The sequence below is a fragment of the Phascolarctos cinereus genome, unplaced genomic scaffold, assembly GCF_003287225.1.
Source record: "Phascolarctos cinereus isolate Bilbo 61053 unplaced genomic scaffold, phaCin_HiC Scaffold_726;HRSCAF=1367, whole genome shotgun sequence".
NCBI lineage: Eukaryota > Metazoa > Chordata > Mammalia > Diprotodontia > Phascolarctidae > Phascolarctos > Phascolarctos cinereus.
The window spans coordinates 34,946,869-34,969,767 of record NW_027556098.1 but is presented as its reverse complement, the minus strand read 5'-3'; the positions used below and the strand labels follow the sequence as shown (position 1 = coordinate 34,969,767).

The 22,899-nt window shown below is 37.5% G+C and overlaps 2 protein-coding genes across 5 annotated transcripts in view; one reads left to right on the top strand and one right to left on the bottom strand.

Annotated features, from left to right (window-relative positions):
• Window positions 1-3,003, top strand: part of REV1 (REV1 DNA directed polymerase) — a 129,003-nt gene extending 126,000 nt beyond the window's left edge. For all 4 annotated transcript variants that reach the window (XM_020992844.2, XM_020992843.2, XM_020992846.1 and 1 more), the window contains 5 exons: window positions 46-166; window positions 438-652; window positions 781-934; window positions 1,335-1,437; window positions 2,578-3,003. In XM_020992844.2, the coding sequence (XP_020848503.1) occupies window positions 46-166; window positions 438-652; window positions 781-934; window positions 1,335-1,437; window positions 2,578-2,689 (705 nt within the window). In that variant the 3' untranslated portion in view covers window positions 2,690-3,003. The remainder of the gene's footprint in view (window positions 1-45; window positions 167-437; window positions 653-780; window positions 935-1,334; window positions 1,438-2,577) is intronic.
• Window positions 2,604-22,899, bottom strand: part of EIF5B (eukaryotic translation initiation factor 5B) — a 79,141-nt gene continuing 58,845 nt past the window's right edge. The window contains 14 exon segments of the mRNA XM_020992848.2: window positions 2,604-5,308; window positions 6,999-7,160; window positions 9,007-9,145; window positions 9,815-9,979; window positions 10,150-10,226; window positions 13,164-13,295; window positions 13,861-13,992; window positions 14,179-14,340; window positions 14,488-14,670; window positions 15,149-15,280; window positions 17,709-17,850; window positions 18,636-18,703; window positions 19,655-19,765; window positions 19,990-20,097. Of these exon segments, the coding sequence (XP_020848507.1) occupies window positions 5,201-5,308; window positions 6,999-7,160; window positions 9,007-9,145; window positions 9,815-9,979; window positions 10,150-10,226; window positions 13,164-13,295; window positions 13,861-13,992; window positions 14,179-14,340; window positions 14,488-14,670; window positions 15,149-15,280; window positions 17,709-17,850; window positions 18,636-18,703; window positions 19,655-19,765; window positions 19,990-20,097 (1,821 nt within the window). The 3' untranslated portion in view covers window positions 2,604-5,200.

The window sequence follows — 22,899 nt, the reverse complement described above, 5'->3', positions numbered from 1 at the left end:
ATACATTGAATTTTTGTATAACCTTGCCCATTTATTGTTCATTAGGTGGACCCTGAGGTGTTTGCTGCGCTTCCTGCTGAACTTCAAGAGGAGCTGAAAGCTGCATATGATCAAAGACAAAGGCAATTCGAGAACTCCGCATACCAGCAACCAGCCAACTCATTGGGTAAGCTTGGGGACAGTGAAATGGCCCATCAAAGGTTAGGTCTTCCCTGCACACATGAACATCCTCCACTCCATTGTATGTCACAATGTGGCCAGCTTTCCTGTTTTGAATCTTTCCAAGCTTAGTTAGCCAGTCTTAGATCCTTAAAAAATGCCAGGGCCATGAGTTATGTGGAGGTAGGTAGGGTGTATTAATGAAGGTACTGAAAATTATTAGATTTTAAGGCCTTTTTTTGGGTGGGGGTTTTATTCTTTTTTGGTTTGTTTTTCAGTATCAAAGAATCCTTTATTACAACTAAAACAAACAGTAGTAAAAGATAAGAAGAAAAGCAGGAAGAAAACAGCCAGTCCCATGAAAAAGGTCCAGAGTACTTTGAACAACAAGCTGCTCAGTAGTCCAGCTAAAACACTGGTAGCACCTACTGGAAGTCCACAGAAGCGGATAGATGGCTTTTTGAAACAAGAGGGTCCAGCTTCTAATGCACAGGTTAAGATTGTGCTGCAACTTTTCTTCTTCTTGGGACACTGTTTCCTTTAATTGTTGATGACAAAACAGTTTTTAAGATTTTGCTTTGTAATTGGTAGCTGACATCACGTTAAATTCTTCCTCAACAGGCTGAGCCAAGTTCATCCACTTCAGTTAGGTCAGGCCCTTCTTTGCCATCGGAACTGGGAGGCTCCTTTAGACAACCAGCACCCAATCTAGCTGGTGCTGTTGAATTTAATGATGTGAAGACCTTGCTCAAAGAATGGATTACCACTATATCAGGTAGTCTTAGAACTTGTCAGTCCATACCTTTTTCAAAAGAAATGTTTCATGTTTGTAAAACTGTGCTTTACCTTAAAGGTAATCATTGAATGTTAAAATTATCAATTATAGTCTTCCTTTTTCTTAATTAATTATTCCAAACTCACTGGGGAACAGTAATTTGTGGAGAGGTTGATTCAGGATAAATCAAGACAAAAATCTGTGAAGAACAAAGCAAAACATCTGATCTTATCCCTGATTCATTTTGGGGGGGGGGGGGGGAGGAGTGGTGAGGCAGTCAGGATTAAGTGAATCACCCAACTCAGGTCCTCCTGACTCACTGATTGGGATCTTTTAGAAAAGCCCTGAAGAGAGGTTGGAAGACATTTTGCCTCTTGACTTTTTTTTTTATCCCCAACAGATCCAATGGAAGAAGACATCCTGCAAGTTGTAAAATACTGTACTGACCTAATAGAAGAAAAGGATCTAGAAAAACTGGATCTGGTTATAAAGTACATGAAAAGGTAATGTGACATTGTACCTGTTCTCAACTGGGGATAGAAGCATCCTAATTAGCATTTTGGGTTGTTGGGTTTGTTTTTTTTTAAGTGACAAGTTAAGCAGAAAGTTCTATGCCTGTTGAGGGTTTATGACTCTTGTCAGATTCATATTTGAACATTTTTAAATTTCTGTGTCTGATGGGAAAAACCATTAACTGACATTTATAACATTTCCTTAAATTGTGAAGTTAGACAACAAAACTGTAGTATTAGCAGTGTTAGTATTAGCTTCTGTGTCACCAGGAGGAATCAAATTTTTTTTAATCATTATATACTGCAGATATTCTGAAACATTGCATATGTTCATCACTACTTCAAAAAAGATTCCCCACACTATTATTAATTATATCAGATTAATTTTTAAAAATATTTTGATAATCATCTGGAAAAACATTTCACACGTTTAAAAGAAGTATTGTGAAAAGGGCTACCTAACACAAGGTAGGTTAAGGTTCTGACACTAGGTTGCCTGCTGGCTTTTATAGTAGTGAAAAATTGATTATTAAAAATCTCCAAGTACCACATAGTCCCCCTAAATGGTAAATTTTGACTAGTGAAAAAGGCTTCCGCGTAAAAATGATGCTGAATGGCCAAACATTTCCCCACCTTTAAAGGCTTTCCATCATTTCTCAGAATAGGCATATATTTTATTTAGATAGATAGATACAGATATATAATCTCTTAAGAATAAGTAATGAGACCTTCTTTTGTGTGTGTGTATATATATATATATATATACATATATATATATACATATATATATATATATACATATATACGTATATATACATATATACGTATATATATACATATATATGTATATATATACGTATATATGTATATATATATACATATATATATACATATATATATACATATATACGTATATATATACATATATACGTATATATATATATGTATATATATGTCTCATTACTTATTCTTAAGTAACTTATTCCAAGTCAGAAAATCCAATTTGTATTATTTTGTGCTGATTCTTAACCTTCCTGAAGTGTAGGTATTTTGCTACTGAAAACAATAATTTGAGGATTAATATTTTTTTTCCGCTTACTTCCTCCCAATCCCTACCCCCCCTCATTTCAGGTTAATGCAGCAGTCTGTGGAATCAGTTTGGAATATGGCATTTGACTTTATTCTTGACAATGTTCAGGTGGTTTTACAACAAACTTATGGAAGCACATTAAAAGTTACCTAAACTTGTAATAAGGAGCTTGGTGAGAGAGAGCCTGGAGCTCTCTACTACTAGCTGTGCCATAAGTGCTTGTGAGGTATTTGCAAAGTGCATGATAGTAATGCTCTGAGTTTTTATAATTTTGAATTTCTTTTTAAACGGAAGTGTTTTGTACATTTCTTTTCAAAAAGTGCCAAATTTGTCAGTATTGCATGTAAATAATTGTGTCGATTCTTTTACTGTAGCATAGACTCTATTTACAAAATGTTTGTTTATAAAGTTTTATGGATTTTTACAGTGAAGTGTTTACAGCTGTTTAATAAAGAACTGTATGTATATTTTGTATTGACTTTTATTTTGCGACTCTTTAAATGTCTGCCCCTCCTTATTGTTCTCTTAGGCCAGGAGCTCTCACATCATACACTTAAAATAACTCTGCTTAGATTTCCCCCCTTTACCTACCTACTAAGTAGCATTATTTATTTTTTAAGGTTAGTTGACTCTTCACTAAACAATAGGGCAAGATAAACTGTACCTTTAATTCTGACAATGTATGTTACAACTGGCCCAGTCTGGAACATGGAGAAAGTTTATTGTGAGCATCTCTTCGGATTTGTCTTAATGTGTGGTAAAAACTTCTTCCCATAGACTTTCATAGACCAATCCACACTGAATCTACCAAATCCCTATGATTCATGATTTAATTTATATATGGCATGTAAACATATATCTCCTGCTCTAAAGCCTTCATGTTGTCATTCTCGGTCTTTCTGTTCCCTCAAAGTGCTATGTGGTCACTATTTTCCCAGATTACTAGGCAATCTACATTTAAACTATTATAGGCTTCCTTTTCTAACTTGGATAGATAGGTAATGGGTGAAGTAAGTAGATATAAAAGATACTCTGCACCCTGATTCACCTGTTCCCAGCCTATTAAAAAAACAGCTTACAATTCAAGATATTATGTCATGAGATCAGCTATGTGTATGTGTGTGTGTGTATATATATAAAGTGTCACTCTTCCTTTTTAAATTAAAATTGTCTGTGCAAAAATAAATATCCATATAACTGAATTCAAAAACATCCTATAATCCAAAAACGGTTTACGATCAGAAACAATGGTAATGGGGTTCCCCCCCCTTTTGGGGATTTTTGTTGATTCTAATCTATGAAGAGCTTATTTGTGGCATAATTGTGTTCAAGCATATATCACACTTGACAATAAGAAAACATTATCACCCATCTTATTCAGCCTTCAGACTGCCCCTTCACACACTGGATCCAACCTGTCTCAACATAAATCACAACACAGATTTGAGCAGAGTGGCCCCTCTCTCACACGTGCTACAAAAACAAAATAGCTCTGGCCAAATTACTCCAATCGTAATCCTCATTTAGGAAAAACTCTACCTTCCAAGGCAGCAGCTTAAAACAGCTTGTTTAATATAATAGTAGTTCAGAAGTGTTAGATCTGCATGGTCCAAATGTCCAATATGCACCTGGACTCCATTTCTCTGATACTTTTGCCAACTGATCCAAAAATGGATCAATGATAATCAACATGCTGAAAAAATAAAGAGTTCCTGTCTGAACTCACTCTGATCCTATGTCTGTCTTGCTGGGGGAACATGTCTACAATATACTCTAATTTCTGAAAAACAAAATGCACAATACAGGAAAAATATGTTAAAGAAAATCTCTGTATAAAAATGACTGCTGCTAGATTTTAAGAAACTTGCTGATGCTAGTACAAGGTATCGCAGTGTCATCTATGAGCCTTTGTCCTTAGAGGGATACTTGCAGTGAGAAGATGACAACTAATACCAACTTTGAAGCAAGAATAGTCTGTGCTGACATTGAAGCCTAACAGAATTTGACGGTCAATGTCCATTCCCTTTATTTGTGGCTCTGTATTGTAATAATTACAGTTTATGTTGACTTCCATGGACTGTACAAGCAATAAAAGGCAGCCAGCTATGCTTTACATCATTGTTTCACACAAAGCAAATACAGAAATATCATATTACCTAATTTTCTATTTTAAAAAATTTCTATAGGCACAAAGCAGAATGCTGGAAAATCACCGAGGAAAGAATATGCATAAATAAAGAAGTATTTCTTACATCAAAAAAGTCCAAGAATCACAAAGTCTGCAGAAGCTTGGTTAATCAAATACTGCAGTACTGATTTAATCAGTATAAAATTGAAAGAGCTTTAGTTCTGTAATAAAAATTCAAATTTGGGATAGGGCAAACTTTAAACAGTAGCCAGTAAAGAAGGGAAGGGAAAGGTAGTGGGACAGGTGAACAGGCACATTGGAAGTGTGGGGACATGTAAATTGACCACTGTCAAACCAGTGTAAGTTTCTTGGTTTCTCATGGAAAACATTTTATCCACCTATTTTTTCCTTCCAAACTTAAGTCCATCGAAGTCCAACACATTGTTTCTCAATTGTTTTTTGTTTTTGCTTGGTTTTCTTGGTGACAATACAACAGAATAGTAAGTTTACTACTTTTCCTGCCCACTGTGGAAAAATTAGATGATTTCAAATACTTTCTTCAGCTCCACAATAAGTTGCCAGTCACTCTTCTGCATTTCATCTCTGAACCAATCCTTCAATGCATCAATGGACTGTCGACTGATCTGCAATGCACCCAGCATATAGAGTTAAAGCCATGTAGAAAACCACTTATACCTTTCTTAATGACTGAAATGTCAATAGATTGTTTATTTTAAAAAGTCTCCACTAGTCCTTACCAAATTGTTAAAACAAAATGTCTGAACTGATGCAGTATATTCTACCCAAGTAAGAGACAGATTGAGCACATTAAGAGATCCTATCTTCTGATAATCATACAAGCCTGGAATTTTTGTTGGCTAACAACTTCTTTGATTATGGAATCACTAGTGGGGCAAAATCACTCATATGCCACTGCAAAAATATGGAAAAGAATGTGTCAGACTCATAATCCAATAAACTTTTTCCTTCAGTATTAACGTCTTTGGTTTGACGGGTGTGTGTGTGTGTGTGTGTGTGTGTGTGTGTGTGTGTGTGTGTGTGTGTGTGTCTTGTATATATACACATATACACACATAATCTTGCATACACACATATTTATATTTTATTTACTATTTGAGGTGTACACATAGGCCCCATAAAACCACCATTAAAATTAAAGGGAGAAATTACTTGTATTATGAGTCTCATTTGTACTATGGTCTCATTTTAATACTAATACAAGACAAACTTTTTTAAATGGTCAAGAAATACATTTAATTAATTTGATTTTAAATGGCAACTTTCTTTTACCACCTTAGGGCTTTCTGCACTCATTCACATAAACAAAGCTTGAAATTTGTCTGAAAAGAGAGCTGGGGCACTAATGTAGGTATCTGTGACAAGTGACAGCTTAGTCCAGGGCCTCCTGACTCTAAGCTCAGACTGCGTACCCCCCAAGCTGCCAGATTACAATAGTTTACGTAGTCTTAAGAATCTAAAAACATGGATAGAGCACTGGCCCTGAAATTAGGAGGACCTGAGTTCAAATCTGACCTCAGACCAAACACCTGACACTTACTAGCTGTGTGACCCTGGGCAAGTCACTTAACCCCAACTGCCTAAAAATAAAAAAAATTTAAAAAAAATCTAAAAACAATCTGAGAAGAGGTCAATAGGTGGGATGCACGAAACAAACAAAAAGGTCCCGTATGTTGGGCAGAAAAGCTGTGCATAGTTTATAGAAGGATATGAACAAGAATTACAAAGAATTAAAGGACAGGTTATAACACACACACTATCTGGAATACTCACACCAATGAATTCCAATTCCCAAGGCTAAACCATTTAAAGCTAAACAAGCATAGATACTCCAGAATGTGGATCTTAACGTTTTTGTTTTTGTTTTTAAAAAGTGGGTAACACTTTCATAACCAGAGTTACTGGTGGCTGTTTATGTGTAGCCAATAACAGTTTTGGAGAGAAGCACAATAAGGGAATTAAATACTAGCCTTTACAATCAGAAAACCTATTGACCTCAGGCCATCCAATTTTGTAAATGAGTGAACTTACTTAAAGTTACATAGGTAATAATCATCAGAGGCAGGATCTGAACACAGGACTCTTCCCACCATACCATGTACATATTAGTCCTGGTTCTAATACTTGTTAGAAAATGGGCAAAATACAACGTCCCTAAGCTTCAACTTCACCAACAGAATACATAAGTAGTACCTGCACTACGTGCCACCTTACAGAATGCTTCCCACAGTCCTTTTCAGATTTAAAAGCAAGCTTGTTGCTTGATGTGCCAATTACTATGGGTAAAGTACTTACCTTGCTAACAAGAATGTCTGTAGCTTCAAAATGTCTTCCATACATTTTGGGAGATTCTCCAGGAATAGGCTCTATTTTGACACAGACTTCTTGGCCCTTTTTTGCAATATCTACTTGTTTATGGTTTACTTCAATACTTGTAACTATTCCAATCTCAACAAACTGCAAAATAAGAGATACCGCTACAATGTGCATGAAATAACTGCATGTTTATCATTGTTATCCCAGCTGAATATGCTACTTCCCAATATATTATTTTCCATGACCTAGAAAGTAAATACCTCTGAGAAATGGAATTTAATCTATAACCACAACCATTTCCCTACTGTCATCTGTCAATACAATCGAAAGATCACTGTAGGAGGCAAAATTCACGAGGTCCTTACCTGTAACTTGAAGCAAGAGATAAATCAGTGCTAGAAAAGATTTTAAAGATTATCTGTCCAAAGCTTTTAATGGACAGATGAGGAATTACTCTCTCATGTTTAAATTGTTGGACTTGAATTGAACCTTCTTAAATGGCAAGAGAACAGCTGGTCATTTACAAAACAAAATGCATGAAGAAGGGGGATTTGTTCCCCAAAAATCACCAAATAAAATCCTGTATTCATTTCACTAAGTCCAAGTGTGTGTGGGGAGCGCGCGGCGCATGCACACAAGGCGGGCACCAAGAAATCCCTGGAAAATTCTGATCATAAGGCCATGTTCCCTTATTTTCACTTGACGACTGCTCTTCTGTAAGCCAACAACCCTTAGTAAAGATTTCTACCACCCTTAATGTAAATGAGAAGTTACAATCTAGTGAGCCCTGAACCAGTAAGAATAAATATGGATGATGCCATATATAAATATGGACTTTTGTTGTTGTTCCACCATTCTAAATGCATTAACACTTAAATGACTCAATGAATTAAAGAAAGAATTCCCGCCCTACATTGCACCAAACAGACTTCAACTGGCAAAGGCTGAAAAATTTGTTACTTGCTACATTTATAAATAATCAAATAAACACTTCAGGGAGAGGTGGTATCAAGTCGTAACGGATTTGATAATGCTGATACTTAGCATTAATTAGCAATGAGGAGGGCAAACTAGATGGGGGAGCGAACAGAGCACTGGGCCTGGAGTCAGGAAGACATCTTCAAATCCAGCCCCTGACACTAGCTGTGTGACTTTAACCCTGTTTGCCTCAGTTTCCTCATCTGTAAAATGAGTTGGAGGAAGAAATGGCAAACCACTCCAGTATCCAATTTGCCCCCCCTCCAAAACAAAACAACCCAAAATGGGTTCGTGGAAAGTCAGACACAACTGAAATGGTTAAACAACAAGGAATGAAGAAAAGAAAGAAGAAAATATTTAAATTAGACCCATCACTGGTTAATGATCAAATTCTGGTCATCAGAACATGCGCGTCATGATTAGTTACAGTAAAAAAGTATCACACACGACTCAAAAGTGGCTTCTGAATTCTGACAGAATACACACAAAAGTAAAATTGCTTTTACTACCTCCTTTTAAAAACATTGAGCAGATTCATTTATTTTGTCATTACTTACAACTCAAAAAGCAAATAACTGAAATAACTCCATGCATTAAACTAAGCACTGCGCTGACATACAAAAGAAAAATAAATTTTGGATTTAAACCAGATTTGGCAAATATACTTAACAGTTCACCTTAAACATATTTTGGGGTGAAGTCAATTTATATGTACAAAATAGTTTTTATTTATTTTAGTTGTCACAGAAACCTTGCAACATGAGATTAAAAAAGTAAAGACAGAAAGCTTAAAAACCAGACCCTCATTTAACTTTCTTCTCCTTGAAGAACTCTGAACTAAATATGCAAGTCCATCTCTATCTAAATTTTACTTTTTACTGCTACTGCTGATAGTTCTCATTTATTACACAGAAGAAAAGATTTACAAATATCAACTTGTCTTCTTTTTGCTTAAATAAGACTTCTCATAAAAAAACAAACAAGTTGAAAGAATATGACTGATACTTACATTTTTACTAGGTACACACATGGGCGTGCCTTGTTTCACTTGACCTGCTTCAACAATTACACCCATCACTATTGGATCTCGTGAATTGAAAATAAATTGGGGGAGTATTTTCATTTTACAGGGAAACACTGCAATATGTCTAAACAGAGAAAGAACAAGAAGATTTTAAGCTGGTACCTTAGTTCACTCTCCAAAACAGATACTGAAAGGCACAATTTGAAGTTCTTGTGAATAATAAAATGTAAAAGCAGAAGAAATACTGTTCCTTGGTTCCTAACTCCAGTGCCCAGCCTAGATCACAATGAAACTAGAACACTGCACTCTGAGGGCTAAGGCCCTCCAGTGGAATGGTTCCCCAGCAGTCCCACATTAAACTATTACTGAAGAGCAGGGGGGACAGTCACACTGACATACATGTCAAACGGCCCAATTGTATGACTCACTTTGGACATTCCAATTCCATCATTTTCTCTCCACATCCCTCTTGCCCAAAGGTCCTTTAACATCAGATTTGAAGCTTCTACTTAGGAGGTCATGAAGCTATGAGCCCTCTATTTTGCCACATGGATGTGTCTTTCGCATTTCATGGAAGACTCTATTGGATAGGACTCTTGTCCAAATTTAGAAACTGCCCTTTCAATGGTTGGTAGCTATTTCATGTATGTCAAACTAGAACTTTAAAAAGCTAAATACTGGAAATGGCTCCACAGTCGCCAAATGTATGTTATGAGTGATACAAAAACTTGTCTCTACAGCGTCCTGGTATGAAACATTAAACTTTACTACCCAGTAACAATCATTAACTTACTTGAATTCTTCTTGCTTCTGTTTCTTATAGTCTTGCCTATATTTCGTAAAAGCATCAAACAAATGGTAAATAATTTCTGCACTAAAAATCCGGACTCCTAAACTATCAGCCATTTCCTGAGCATCACGTTCAATCCTCACATCAAAAGCCAAAATTACTGCATATCTGCAATTAAAAGAAATCAACCATAAAGACATTTCAATACAAAACTAAGAATATGTCAAAGTGAGCCTTTCCAGAAGACAGGTAAAAGTAACAGGAAAGAGAGCTAAAGGTCATTTTAAAAACAGAACTAAATAAATGTTTAAAAAAAATTAATAACAAAAATCACTCACTGAGGATCATGTTCCAACATCACTGAAGCCTTCATAACATCTTTTTTATGAACAGGGCCTATGTTAATTCCAGCATACTATTAAAAAAAGGGGGGGGGAGAAAATTTAGAAGATTAGTTTATCATCTGAGATATCATTAATAGCGCTGCCATTGAACATTATTTTTTGGACCATATTAAGTTAGTGAACAAGCATTTATAGGTACTGTGCTAAGGACTGGAAATACATAGGAAAGCAAAAGAAAGTTTCCGCTCTCGTGAAGCTCACAGTGTAAAGGGAGAATGCCCACAAGTAAAAAAGCACCAAAAACAAGAAGGTTACAAATAAGATAGATACAGGACAAATTGGAGATAATCAACAGAGGGAAGAGCTAAGGCTTCTTGCAGAAGCTGAGATTTTAGCTTAGACTGGACAGAAGATGGGAAAGTGAGGAAGTAGAGATGAAGCAGAGCTCCAGACAGGGGAGACAACCAGGAAAAATGCTCAGAATTGGGCAACAGAGTGCTGAATGCAAGGAAGACTAGTGTCACTGGATTACTGAATACCTGGAAGAGGTAAAAGGTATAAAAAGACTAGAAAGTTAAGAAGGGAGAAGGTAATAAAAAGTTCTGAAGGGCAAAAAGATGATTTATATTTGATCGTGCAGGCAATAAGGCACCTTTGGAGTTGGGATCACTTCGATAGCTCAGTGGACAATACACAGGAGCAGGAAGGGACTGGATCCAAGGACTATCAGCACAGTCCAGGCATGAGGTGAGGAGGTCACGCACCATGGAGGCGAGCTTCACAGGAGAGGAGGGCGTGTGTGTGAGAGATGCTGCAAAGGTAGAACTGACAGGACTGGGCAAATGATTGGCTATGGGAGACAAAGGAATAAAGAACCAAGGGTGACACCTCGGTGTTGGGCACTCAAAGTAACGCGGTGGACGGTAATTACATCTACAGTAATACACAAGTTAGAAAGAGAGGAGGTCATAAAGGGTTCTATTTAGAACAGGATGAATTTAAGATGTTGACTGGACATCTAGCTGAAGATGTCCAATATTCAGTCTGAGAAGTGAGAATGGAGGCCAGGGGCTAGGTCAGGGTGGACAAATCATTAAGAATCATCTGCAAGGAGATGGCAGTTGAAAACTGAGGAGCTGATGAGAGGAGGAGAGAGCACTTGGGGACACCCAAGGTTAACAGGTATGACCTGAAGAAGATCCAGCTCAGAGACTGAGAAGGAAGAGTCAGCCAGAGAAGAGAACCAGGAAAGAGCAGTGTCACAGGGTCTGGAGAAAACAGTACCGACAAGAAAAGGGAAGCGGAGTGCCAGAGGCTGCAGAGGCCAAGAAGAGTAAGAACTGAGAAAAGGTGATTAGTAGCTAACAGTTTCACTTGAATTGAGTGCAGAAGTCCAACTTCAGAGTTTTGAAAGGAGTGAGAAGCACTACTGCAGATAGGAAATGGAGGCACTGAGTGTAGACAGCTTTCTCTATGAGTCTAGCCACAAAAGGACATGAGGCATATGACCACAGCTGTCAGAGACAGATGAAATGAGGAGGTTTTGAGGATGGGGAGATCTAGGCATGTTTATAGGCAAGAAAGAAGCAGTCAGAAGACAGAAATAGTGTAATACATACATGAAACAGGGATGACAGAGGGCCCAATGCAAGATGGAACGCAATCATGTGCAGATAGAGGGGTTAGCTGTGGCAAGAAGCACCACCCCCTTCCTGTAAGACAGGGGTGAAGGAGAAAAGTGGCAGAAGGCATCTTGATGTGAAATGAGGCTGGATGGAGAAAAGAGAGCTCTAAGCCCAAAGCCTCATTTTCAGTAAAATGTGAGGCTAGGCTCTCAGCTGAGGGGCTTGGAGTTTTAAGGAGGGATGGATGTATGGTCTGAAACAGCCCCTGAGGAGAGTGGGATGGCAAGTTGAGGAGGGACTGCCTTGGACCAGCTGAGGTTATGCAACACAGATCTGTAGCGAAGCCAGGTAGCAGGTTCGTGATTTTCTTAGGCTTACTTCAGCAGGACATGTGAAAGAATAAAGGAAGAAGGCAGTGGGAATTCCACAAGGCTGAGGATTTGGCAGGGCAAGATCTTTGGTTGAACACCGGAGCAAGGGATTTAAAAGGAGAAAGAGAGCAGGGCGATGCATTCAGGGGTCAAGAGGGCGAGGGGAAGAGGGCACAGCCAGCAGAAAGGTGATGGCTGGGCAAAGAACGGAAGAGTTTGGAGATCACAGTGAGGGGGACAAATGAGTCTTAGGCACAGGGAGAAGTAGAAAGAGCAGATTATGATAAGATAAAAGAACTTCAGAATTCGTGAACATAGAAATGGTGCATTTGTGGGCAACTGCAAGATCAAGCGTGTAACCCTCATTGTCTGCAGGGTAAAGAAGCAGGTCATGGAAATGAATAAGGGGAGGAATGGAAAGCTCGTGTGCTTGAGGGAGTATCTGTCTACCTGTATGCTCAAGTCCCCCAGCAGGAGCACAGGCTACAGGGAGGAAGACTGTGAGCCAGGCACTGAACTCAGAGAGGAAGGGGATGTCTCAGAGGCCTGCACTCCTCCACAATCTTGACAGGGTGATAAATAAAGACGGAACGAAACTCGGAGAAGAGAGCATACAATGGAGAACAAAGAATAACAACTCCTCAACCATGTCTGGGATTTGGAGGTTTTGAGTCAAAGTACAACCAGGGCTGGAGAAGAGAACCAGGGAAGCTATGTCAGAAGGAAGCTAGAGCTTTATGAGTGTAATAAGGAGAAGGAGCAAGAAGGACAAAAAGACTCAGAATGAAATCTAGTTTCTTAAATTATAGAAACTGGCATCCCAGAGGGCACAGGGTAAGGTCTGGGTAGCTTAAAAGTAGGAGATTAGGTTGAAGAGGATGGGAATTAAGTAGTGGTCAGCAATGGGAGCCCAAGATTCAGAATCCTGAGGATGGGAAAAGTAAGACAGAAGTATATCAGTCATTGACAAACAAGTCATTTAATTAACATTAAGTTGGGCATTGTTACTTACTGGCACTTCTGAAGTTTTTAAAAATTCAAGTAATGCCTCTAAAGAGCCCAACGTGGAAGCCTGCACATAGACACCTTTTTCTTCTAATTTGATAGCATTTAATGTTTGTTTTAATTCATGAATCAGCTCATCCTTGAAAAGAAAACATAAAAACGAGGCTCAAATGATCTCTCTCCCAATAAAATAACAATATAAACAAAATAACAACCAAACAAATCCATTTTGTCATATATCTCTACTCCTCTAGGTTGAGTATTCCTTACTGGAGATTACTAACAAAGCTCTAAAAGATTTACTGTGTGGCAGAAAATAGTACGGCTTAAGGGTCACTATCATCTATACATGAAGCTTCCTGTCTGTAAAATGGAGATTCTAATTGCCCTACCTGTTTGAGGCACAGTTGATTCAAAAAGGAGACTGCAACTATGAAGGTATATTATTATAATTAACCCTCCCGCATATAAAAAAGTTCAGAAATATAGGAAATCTTTCAATTTCAGCTACTCCTTGAGCTATGTCTCTGAGGAAACAACAAAAATGTTATGTGAAGAAGAAATTTTAATTTGTAAATGACTGAGATATTTAAAAAGCACCAACAGCTAGAAATATTTAAATTCTTTCTTAAGAGGCCATAACTGTATTCTTTGTTACAATTACATGTGTTTAACTACAAAAAAAAATTTTTTTTAATTCTTACTTTGAGAACTGGGACTTCATCCTCTTTATGAGCCACTAGCAGTGGCAAACCCGCTAATGTTTTCTCCAAGTCTTTTCCAAGAATCTTTACACCTTGAGCAGCTTCTACTTCTTTATGTTTCTCATATTGGTTCTGAAGAGACAAAATAAAAAGTGTAAAATATTAACATTAAGATTCTACTACAATCTCCCTCCCCGCTCCTTCTTTAAAGCAGCAAGAGAGTCTTATAAGGAACCTATGATGGCAGATCTCAACAGTGACATTTCTAAAGGTAAAAGAGCAAAGTCACAGTCTTTGGAACCATCCAACCTTACATACCTTCACTCGCAGTTCCTTCATGGGAGGAGGTAACAGAAGACCTCTAATCTGGGTTACAATAGGACCTTCCACTCCAGGAACAATAATTGTATCTCCTTCCTTTAGACGCCCATTTATCAATATTACATCTATTGTGGTACCCATGCCAGGAAGTGCTTTAACCTAGAAAAGATACATTATTTAAGTGAATGAGCTACATGCCACTATTTAACTTGTACATTAAAATTACAAAGAGGAAAACACAATGATACGAAATCCCCATCAGACAGGTCTTTTGGGAAGCAAAAGAATTTCTAAAATGCTATTTACCTCCATAACCTGAGCTCTCAGTTCCTCACACTGTGCCAGTCTCTTGCTCAGCATAGTCTGAGTTAATTCAACAAGAAGTGCAATCAGACTTCCCATGCCATCTCCAGTATGAGCCGAGGTAGGAACCAAGGAAACAAAAGTACGAGGATCCTTATTCTCATAGAACAAAGCAGCATTCAGGCCCTGGTGAGTAAAAGGCAAAAGCAAAATCACTGAGAAAATGCCGGACTCTGTGTGTGTGTGTGTGTGTGTGTGTGTGTGTGTGTGTGTGTGTGTGTGTGTGTACGCGTGGGTAGCGGGGGGAATAAAAATATTTAAAAACCGAGAAAAAGAATAGACTATCTAGAAACCGACAAATGATATCTGCAAACACTGAGTCACAACCCCATCACTATTTGCTCAAAAAGCTCACTTGAAGAGCAATGCTAAGTTATATACAAGGAACTTAGATGGCCTCCTTTCCATCTCAATTCAAGTTTCCAAAATTAAAAAAAGCTTACAAAGGGCGCAATGATGGCTATTGGATGCACCTCCATGAAACTGGCCAGAAAAGGGAATTAAGAAAACAAAAATGCTATTTCATTTATATATCAGAAAAAACAGTAAAAGAAAAATGTTTTTATGGCATTTCATTGCCTTATTTGAAGAAAGAGGAGCTAACCTGCTGTGCAAACTCCACAATGATGGCCTTTGCCCGCTCCTCAAACTCATCCTTGGTGTTCTTCTTCTGCTTTTTTAAAGTTGCCGCCACATCCGAATCTGGGCTCTTTTTCCAGTCATACAATCGATCAATCTAGAAAAGTTTCATCACTAATAACATTTCTAACATTTTTGCTGAGAAACACAACATATGCAATTCATGTAACGATTAAGTATCTAATATGATCAAGTCTGGGCCTCCTCATGGGTCTGGTGGGCACTACTGCTTTCTGACCACTGCCTAGCCAACATCAGAATGAGGTGGTTGCTGGTGGTGATGACAGTCAACCACAATTCCTTGGGGATGACCCTGTCTGTACTAGGTCTGACTAGCACTGTTAACTGGTTAGTGGAGGGATAAAAAGACTGATGCTAAAAGTATGTGTAAGAACTATGCTAAGGACTGCAGATACAAGGATGTAAAATTATATAATTCCTGCTTTCAACAAGCTTACAATCTACTAGGGGCTTTAAAACACGTAACAGGACGAAAGACAGAATGGCAGTGGAACATGACTATGCTGTAAGAAATGATCAATGTGATGAACAGAGAAACATGGAAAGATTTACACAAACTAATGCAAAGTGAAATACAAGAGCCAAGAAAACAATATACACAATGCCTACACCAAAATAAATGGAAATACACACACACACACACACACACACACACACAAACACACACATATTCTCTCTCACGAAAAATGAAAGCTGTAAAATTAAGAAGCACAGTTCAAAGACTTAAGAGAAGACCCCCCCATTCCACTTTTATGCAGAGGTGAGAGGTCAACAAGATCTGTACACTGAAGACATTTTCAGATTTTTTTTTGATGTAGCTTAGTTATACGGGCTTTTTTTCTTCTTTTTCCTTTTTTAAAACATCTTTTTAATATGCATTATATATTTGTTATTTGTTATATAGGATAGCTCATTGGAAGGGGACACTGGAAGAATTATGGTAATGATGTTTAAAAAACAAGACATCAATTTAAGCTTATTAAAAAAAGATCAGTAGCAGTACAGGAGCATATCCAGAAAATGACCATGACATCCTCCAAGTACTGCATTAGATGACATAATATCAAAGTGATTTAATGTTATACACTAGCACCTGTTTAACAACGCACTTTATAACTTCCCATCCTGACTTACCATAAACCATGAAACTAATAACCTCCTCCATATCTCTATGGCCCAGGGACCCCTGATTGGAGATGGTAGAGAGTGAAAATCTAAGAGCTCCTCCTACATCCCTGATTTAAGGAGGCCAACCAGTGCAGTTACCTCATTATATCATACCCAACTGTAGGTCTTCCTGTATCCTTTCCTCCCCACCTCCCAACTTTTAATGTGCTGTCCTCCCCTCATTACACTGTAAGGTCCTACTATCTATCCCTAGTGCTTAGTATAAAGTTTACTGACAGATTGATCACATTTAGATTTATCATTCTCGAAGTATTTGGTGTGCTAAAATATTAACTTATCAATTACATTGATTATAAGTTCCTCTGGTGCAGAGATCATATTATATTCCTTCAACACGTCTATAGCACAGTCCTAAGCAAAGAGTAGGTACTTACTACTTGTAGAATTGGCTATATAAACTTGGGCAATTGTTGTTGACTCATTCCAGTCATGTCCAACTCCTTGTGACCTCATTTGGGGTTTTCTTAGCAAAGATACTAGAACGCTTTGCTATTTCTTTCTCCAGCTCACTTCACAGATGAGGAAACTGAGGCAAACAGGGTTAAGTGATTTGCCCAGGGTCACAGTGCTAATAAGTGTCTGAGGTCAGATTTGAACTGAGTTCTTCCTGATTCCAGACCTGGAACCCTATCCACTGTACCACGTAGCTGACCCAGATTTGGGCAAACAAAAGATCAAATCCTGTCTTCAACTTAATTACACAGAGTAAAATGCCTAGTAACTTATAAGTGTAGGTGCTGAACGTGAAACTTCTAGAGCAACATTATTATAAATAAATGTCACTGAATTGGGGATAGAGACTTCATATTATGAAGATGGTAAAATCTCTTAATACAGTGAGCTACATTCAAGAGGCCACAAGTCCCTGGGGAAACATACAGACTAAAAAAATTAAAATAAAAAATGAACAAGCAAGAGTAAAGCATAAAACATAACCTTCAGATATAACCCTTTCCTCTTAATTCCTTCTCCTGTTTAAAGCTAAGAAACAGCAAGATTCAAACACAATCATGTCTTAACAAGATTGGCAATGGTAATAAAACTGACACTTAAAAGAAATGAAGTCACTTCAAGCACCATTATACAAACACACACATATACCAACACACTTTTTAATTTTCATATGTAACAACTTTTCACGTGCCCTTAGATTCTGAACCAAAAGTATTTACAGAGTTTGAGAACAATAACTATAACTGCAACTAATTTTACTACACAACTACATTACAAACCTTGATGTACATGTTCCTGCTCGCTCACTCGCTCTCTCTCTCTCTCACACATGCACACACGCACTTTCTTAAGAGACAGCTTACCTTATTGAGTGCTACAATGAAGGGACATTTTTTAGATTTCAGTAGGTTGATAGATTCAATTGTCTGTGGCTCCAAACCATGCATGATATCAACAACTAAAATGGCAATATCACAAAGTGAGCTCCCTCTGTTCCTAAGATTACTATTAAAAAAGGAGGGGGAAAAAAGGTATATATAAGAAGATGAAACAGAGACTCCCAAACTTAACTCAGATTGCAGGATCATCTATCTAAAGCTGGAAAAGACCTTAAGGCCATGTGACTTAAATGTTTCCTTTTATAAAGAAGGAATCTGACACTCAGAGAAATTAACCAACTTGCCCAAAATCACAGCAGTGGAGCCAGGACTGAAACACAAATCCTGACTTCAAACTCAGTGCTCTTTTTCACTGCTTCAGAATTCTTTTAACCCTCTCAGTATAATCAATATTAACAGAACTAAGTGGAAAATGTGGTACAAACATGACAGTAACCTTAATGTGTGATTATCTGATCAAAATGAGATGAACAATACACTATGTCAGTGAATCAGACCTAAAGTAAATTCTTTTGATATCTCCACCAGTTTCACCAACAGACTTCAAAGAATATAAACAAAAGACTAGAGGAGTGCACTATCTGATTCTTGGGCTGAGCATTAGCAGCTACTGCCCTGAGGCCACAGTCATATCTACTTTCCATACAATAAAAGTGATTGATATTCCCAATTAAAGTAGAAAAAAAAGTTCACACCACTAACATTATTATTTCCTATATCAATTTGTATGCATACATTCAATTCAGAAAACCTGTAAACACAACAGTACATCACAAATTAACAAAAGTCAAATTGACCATAGATGGGAAATTATTTAACACATTTGAAGAAAACAGCTGAAGAGAACTTCACTTTAGAGTAAAAACTGAGGTTTTTTAAGTTTGTTCTTACCTGAAAGATTCGTGGCCTGGTGTATCAATTATAAGCATCCCAGGAATCTTTATGTTCTCTCTGTCAAACTAACATTAGGAAATAAGACAAAACAAATATACAAGAAGCACAAACACAATACTTCAAAAAGCTAGACCCTCACTGAAAGCAACCCATCAATTTATATGCTAGCTACATTGCTTTCAACACTAAGAGAACCCAAATGTTCAGTCCTTCTTTTTCTGTTTAATTTGCTCTAAAATAAAATAGGTGATTAAATAATTAGCAAACCCCAGCATTTATCTGTGACATATAGAACTGAATAGGTAAGATGTGCACGTGCACACACACAATGTAACAGAAATACTCAACTCTGAAAAACCTTTTGTTAAATATACCATAAAAGGTTCAGTTACTTTGTAACTAGAACTTATAAAAGAGTGAAACCTAAGTTCTATTATGCCTTTTTAAATAGCTAAATCATCAAAGGGGGCAATCAAGCAGTTTGAAATTTATATAGTCCAATTTCGAAGAGATTCTAAAATTCTGGCTACACGCTCCAAGCCACACATATCAACCTCAAATTTGACAAATTAAAGAAAATATCTGAGCCTATGCTATTTATACAGTACAACAATATTTGGTTTTCCTTATAAGTAGGTATATAAACAAACTGCAATCAAAAGATCACATTATCCACTGCTATGAACAGTTTTCAAGCTATGGAAAATTCATTTAGCATATATGTTGCAAATTCAAATATTTTCAATTTAAGATATTTACAAAAATGCCTCAAAAGGTATACAAATTTCCTTGATTACATAAGGAAGTCAGGCTAGATTAATTCTAACTTAATGTGAATTGTGGAACATAATTGCATCTAAACACTTACATTTACATTTTTTTAAATATGGAGAATATAGCATATACACTATTTGATACATAAAAATGAAACTCAGAATTTCAGATCAAATCTAGAAAGCACTATCTACATTCTGAAGACTACAATCTAAACTACAAAGTGCCCCCCCCATACTTACGTTCTTCACCATCTTTGTCTGTTCATTAATAGCTTCAAGGGGAACATTAGTGGCTCCTATTTGCTGAGTAATACCACCTGCTTCACCATCTTGTACATGAGTATGACGGAGCTAGGAGAAAATGATAAATACAAAGAAGCATTCAAAAACTAAAGAAAAAAAGAAAAATAATGCAACATGAGGAACATTTTTAAACAATTTTAATTCTTAATTATTTCTAAGAATAATTCATTTACATTTTTAACAATGTATGTAAACAATAGTAGTCTAGAAATGAAGCGACAAAATTAACCCACTAAAAAATTAAAAGCATAGTTCGTAAACTATTTTCTTACCTTATCTAAAATTTTAGTCTTTCCTGTATCTACATGTCCTAGTACACAGATAACAGGGGCTCTTAATTTTTCTGTATTTACATTTTTGCTATTTTCAAGTCTCCGTTTCTAAGACAGAAAGAAATAAAATTAAATATTTCAATTTAATTTAACAAAACATATTACGTATAAGGCACCATGCTGGGTACTGGGTTACAAAGATAGCTTTGAAATACAGTTTGCCCTTAAAGACTTATAATCTGAAAGAGAAAAACAGATGTGCACAAAAAATTGAAGACATGAGCGCCCCCAAATCATACGAGGGAAAATGAGATACGTAAGAGAGAGGTCCAGGAAAAATGCCATGAAAAGTTTAAGAAAAGTCAGCTTTTACTCTTGTAGAGGGATAGCAGAAATTGGAGGAAAAGGTCTGTAGAGGTTTGATGAAGAAATAGCAAGTAGAGCAAACCCTGAAGGAAAGGAAAGACCTAAGTTAAAACCTTCACCACTATTCAATTTTTAGCCAGGTAAGACTCTGAAGAATACCTGGCCTAAAACTTTATCAGGAAGGGAGGAAACTGCCAAGAGAAATTAAGGGACTTTGCTAAGACCAAACAGCTTGTTTTTGTTTTTTTTGTTTTTGTGAGGCAATGGGGTGAACTGACTTGCCCAGGGTCACACAACTAGTAAGTGTATGTGTCTGAGGTCACATTTGAGCTCAGGTCTTCCTGAATCCAGGGCCCGTGCTCTATTCACTGCACCATCTAGCTGCCCCAGACCATTCAGCTTGTGACAGTACTGGTACCAGAATCTAAATCTCCACCCAAATACTACAGATAAAAATTTGCATCACAGATTGCATTTTTTCAGATTCTGAACCATTACTGCAGTCTCCTTGCAGAATGTTAACTGTGTTTGTCGTATATCGGGGTGTGTGTACATGTGTGTGTGTGCATGTAGCAACAAACCTTCAGTAATAAGGTTCTAGAAAGGTTTCCTTTGTGAGGCGGTCCAAAGGAAGAATCTAAGAGACTCAAGGGAAATCCTCCTCTATCTGTCTGACCACTCCTCAATCTCCTTTCTTGGCCCTCTTCTCTTCTCCCTCTACACGCTTCACTTAGTGATCTCACCAGCTCCCAAAGATTTAATTATCATTTTTATGCTGACGATTCTCAAATTTACTTATTCAGCCCTAACCTCTCTGCAGACCTGGATCCAGTCTTGTATCTTCGCCTGTCTCGTGGACAACCCAAACTAGATGTCCTGCACACATATTAAATCTAAACGTCTCTAAAACTAAATATGCCTCCCTCTAAATCTTCCCCCCGTTCCAAATTTCCCTATTGCTATGAGGGCCACCACAATCCTCCCAGGCGGACAAACTTAAAACCTAGGTGTCATCCTCTACTTGTTGCTCTCTCTGACTAACTACATCCAATCTGCTTCCAAGGCCTAGCGATTTTACCTTGGGAACATCTCTGTCTCTCACACTGCCCCCATCCTGCAGCAAGACATCATTATCTCACGCCTGGACCATGGCAATAGGCTGCTAATAATAAAGTGGCCTGCCAGCCACAAATCTCTTCCTACTATAGTCCATGTTCCGTTCAGTCACTAAAGGGATTTTCCTGAAGTTGCAATCTCACCTTATTGCCTCCATATTCAATAAACTCCAGGGAACTATCACATACATGATGAAAAACAAAACAGTGTATCTAGCATTCAAAGCCCTTCCTAACCTAGGCCCCCTACCTTTCCAGTCTTTTTACACCTTATCACTGCCCCCACACTCCGCACTTTTCAATCCAGTGACACTGGCCTTCTTCCTTGTTGTTCCATTAACAGGATACTCCATTTCCCTACTGTGCACGTTTTCTCTGGCTGTTCTTTAAATATGGAATGTTTTCCCTCATCTCTCCTTCTTTATTGGCTTCTCTGACTTCCTTCAAGTTTCAGCTAAAATCCTACCTTCTGAAACAGGAAGCCTTTCCTAATTCCTATGAATTCTGGTGGATCCCTCTATTAATTACTTCCCATTTATCCTGTTCATAGTTTGACTGTATTTATTAGCATATTGACTCTCCCATTAGACTGTGACATCCTTGAGGAGAAGGACTGACGTCTTCTGCCTTTCTTCAGCACTTACAACAGTTCCTGGCACATAACAGGCAATTAAGAAATGCTTACCAAATAACTCAAGTAACTCCAAGTAATTTTTTAGAATGTTTGGACCAATTCACCAACTCCATCGATATATACCTAATTACAGTGTATTAAGTGTGGCTATCTTCAAGCAGGACGACCAGCATTGCCTATTAACATCCTATCATCTTTATCAATTTCTTAAGTATAAAGTGAAACCTCAGAGTTAAAACTCTGATCTGTATTTCTGTCAGAAAGTCCAAAAACTGTTATTAGCAATTGATAGTAAGGTTCTTAATGGTTAACAGTATTCAGTTCTTCTGATGGGAACTATTCATTCTGATCTTCGGTTCATCCATTGGAAAATGGCTCTTTGTCTCACATCCCTCTACACATCCTGGATACCAAGCCTTTATTGACAGCTATATGATGTACAGTTTTTTCCTTAAACTGGTATCTTCCCTCCTTACATGAGCTGCAATAATTTTGATTTTGGTAGTACAAAAGATTTTCAGTTTCATAAAATCAACATTACGGGCCTTTGGGGGGACTGCCTCTATCACTTGTTTGATTATGAATTATTTTCTCTAGCCACAGTTATGAAAGCTACTTCGGCAGGTTCTTTTCTAAAAATTATTTTTTACAACTTTCCAGCTATAGGTCAAGGGTCAGCCTCATCTATTCACTGGTATGGTGTGTATTTTTGCCTCTTGGTTTTACTTCAGACAAAATAACCTTATTATGTACAGATTCTGTACAACCTACACATCTTTTCTTAATTCAAAATTT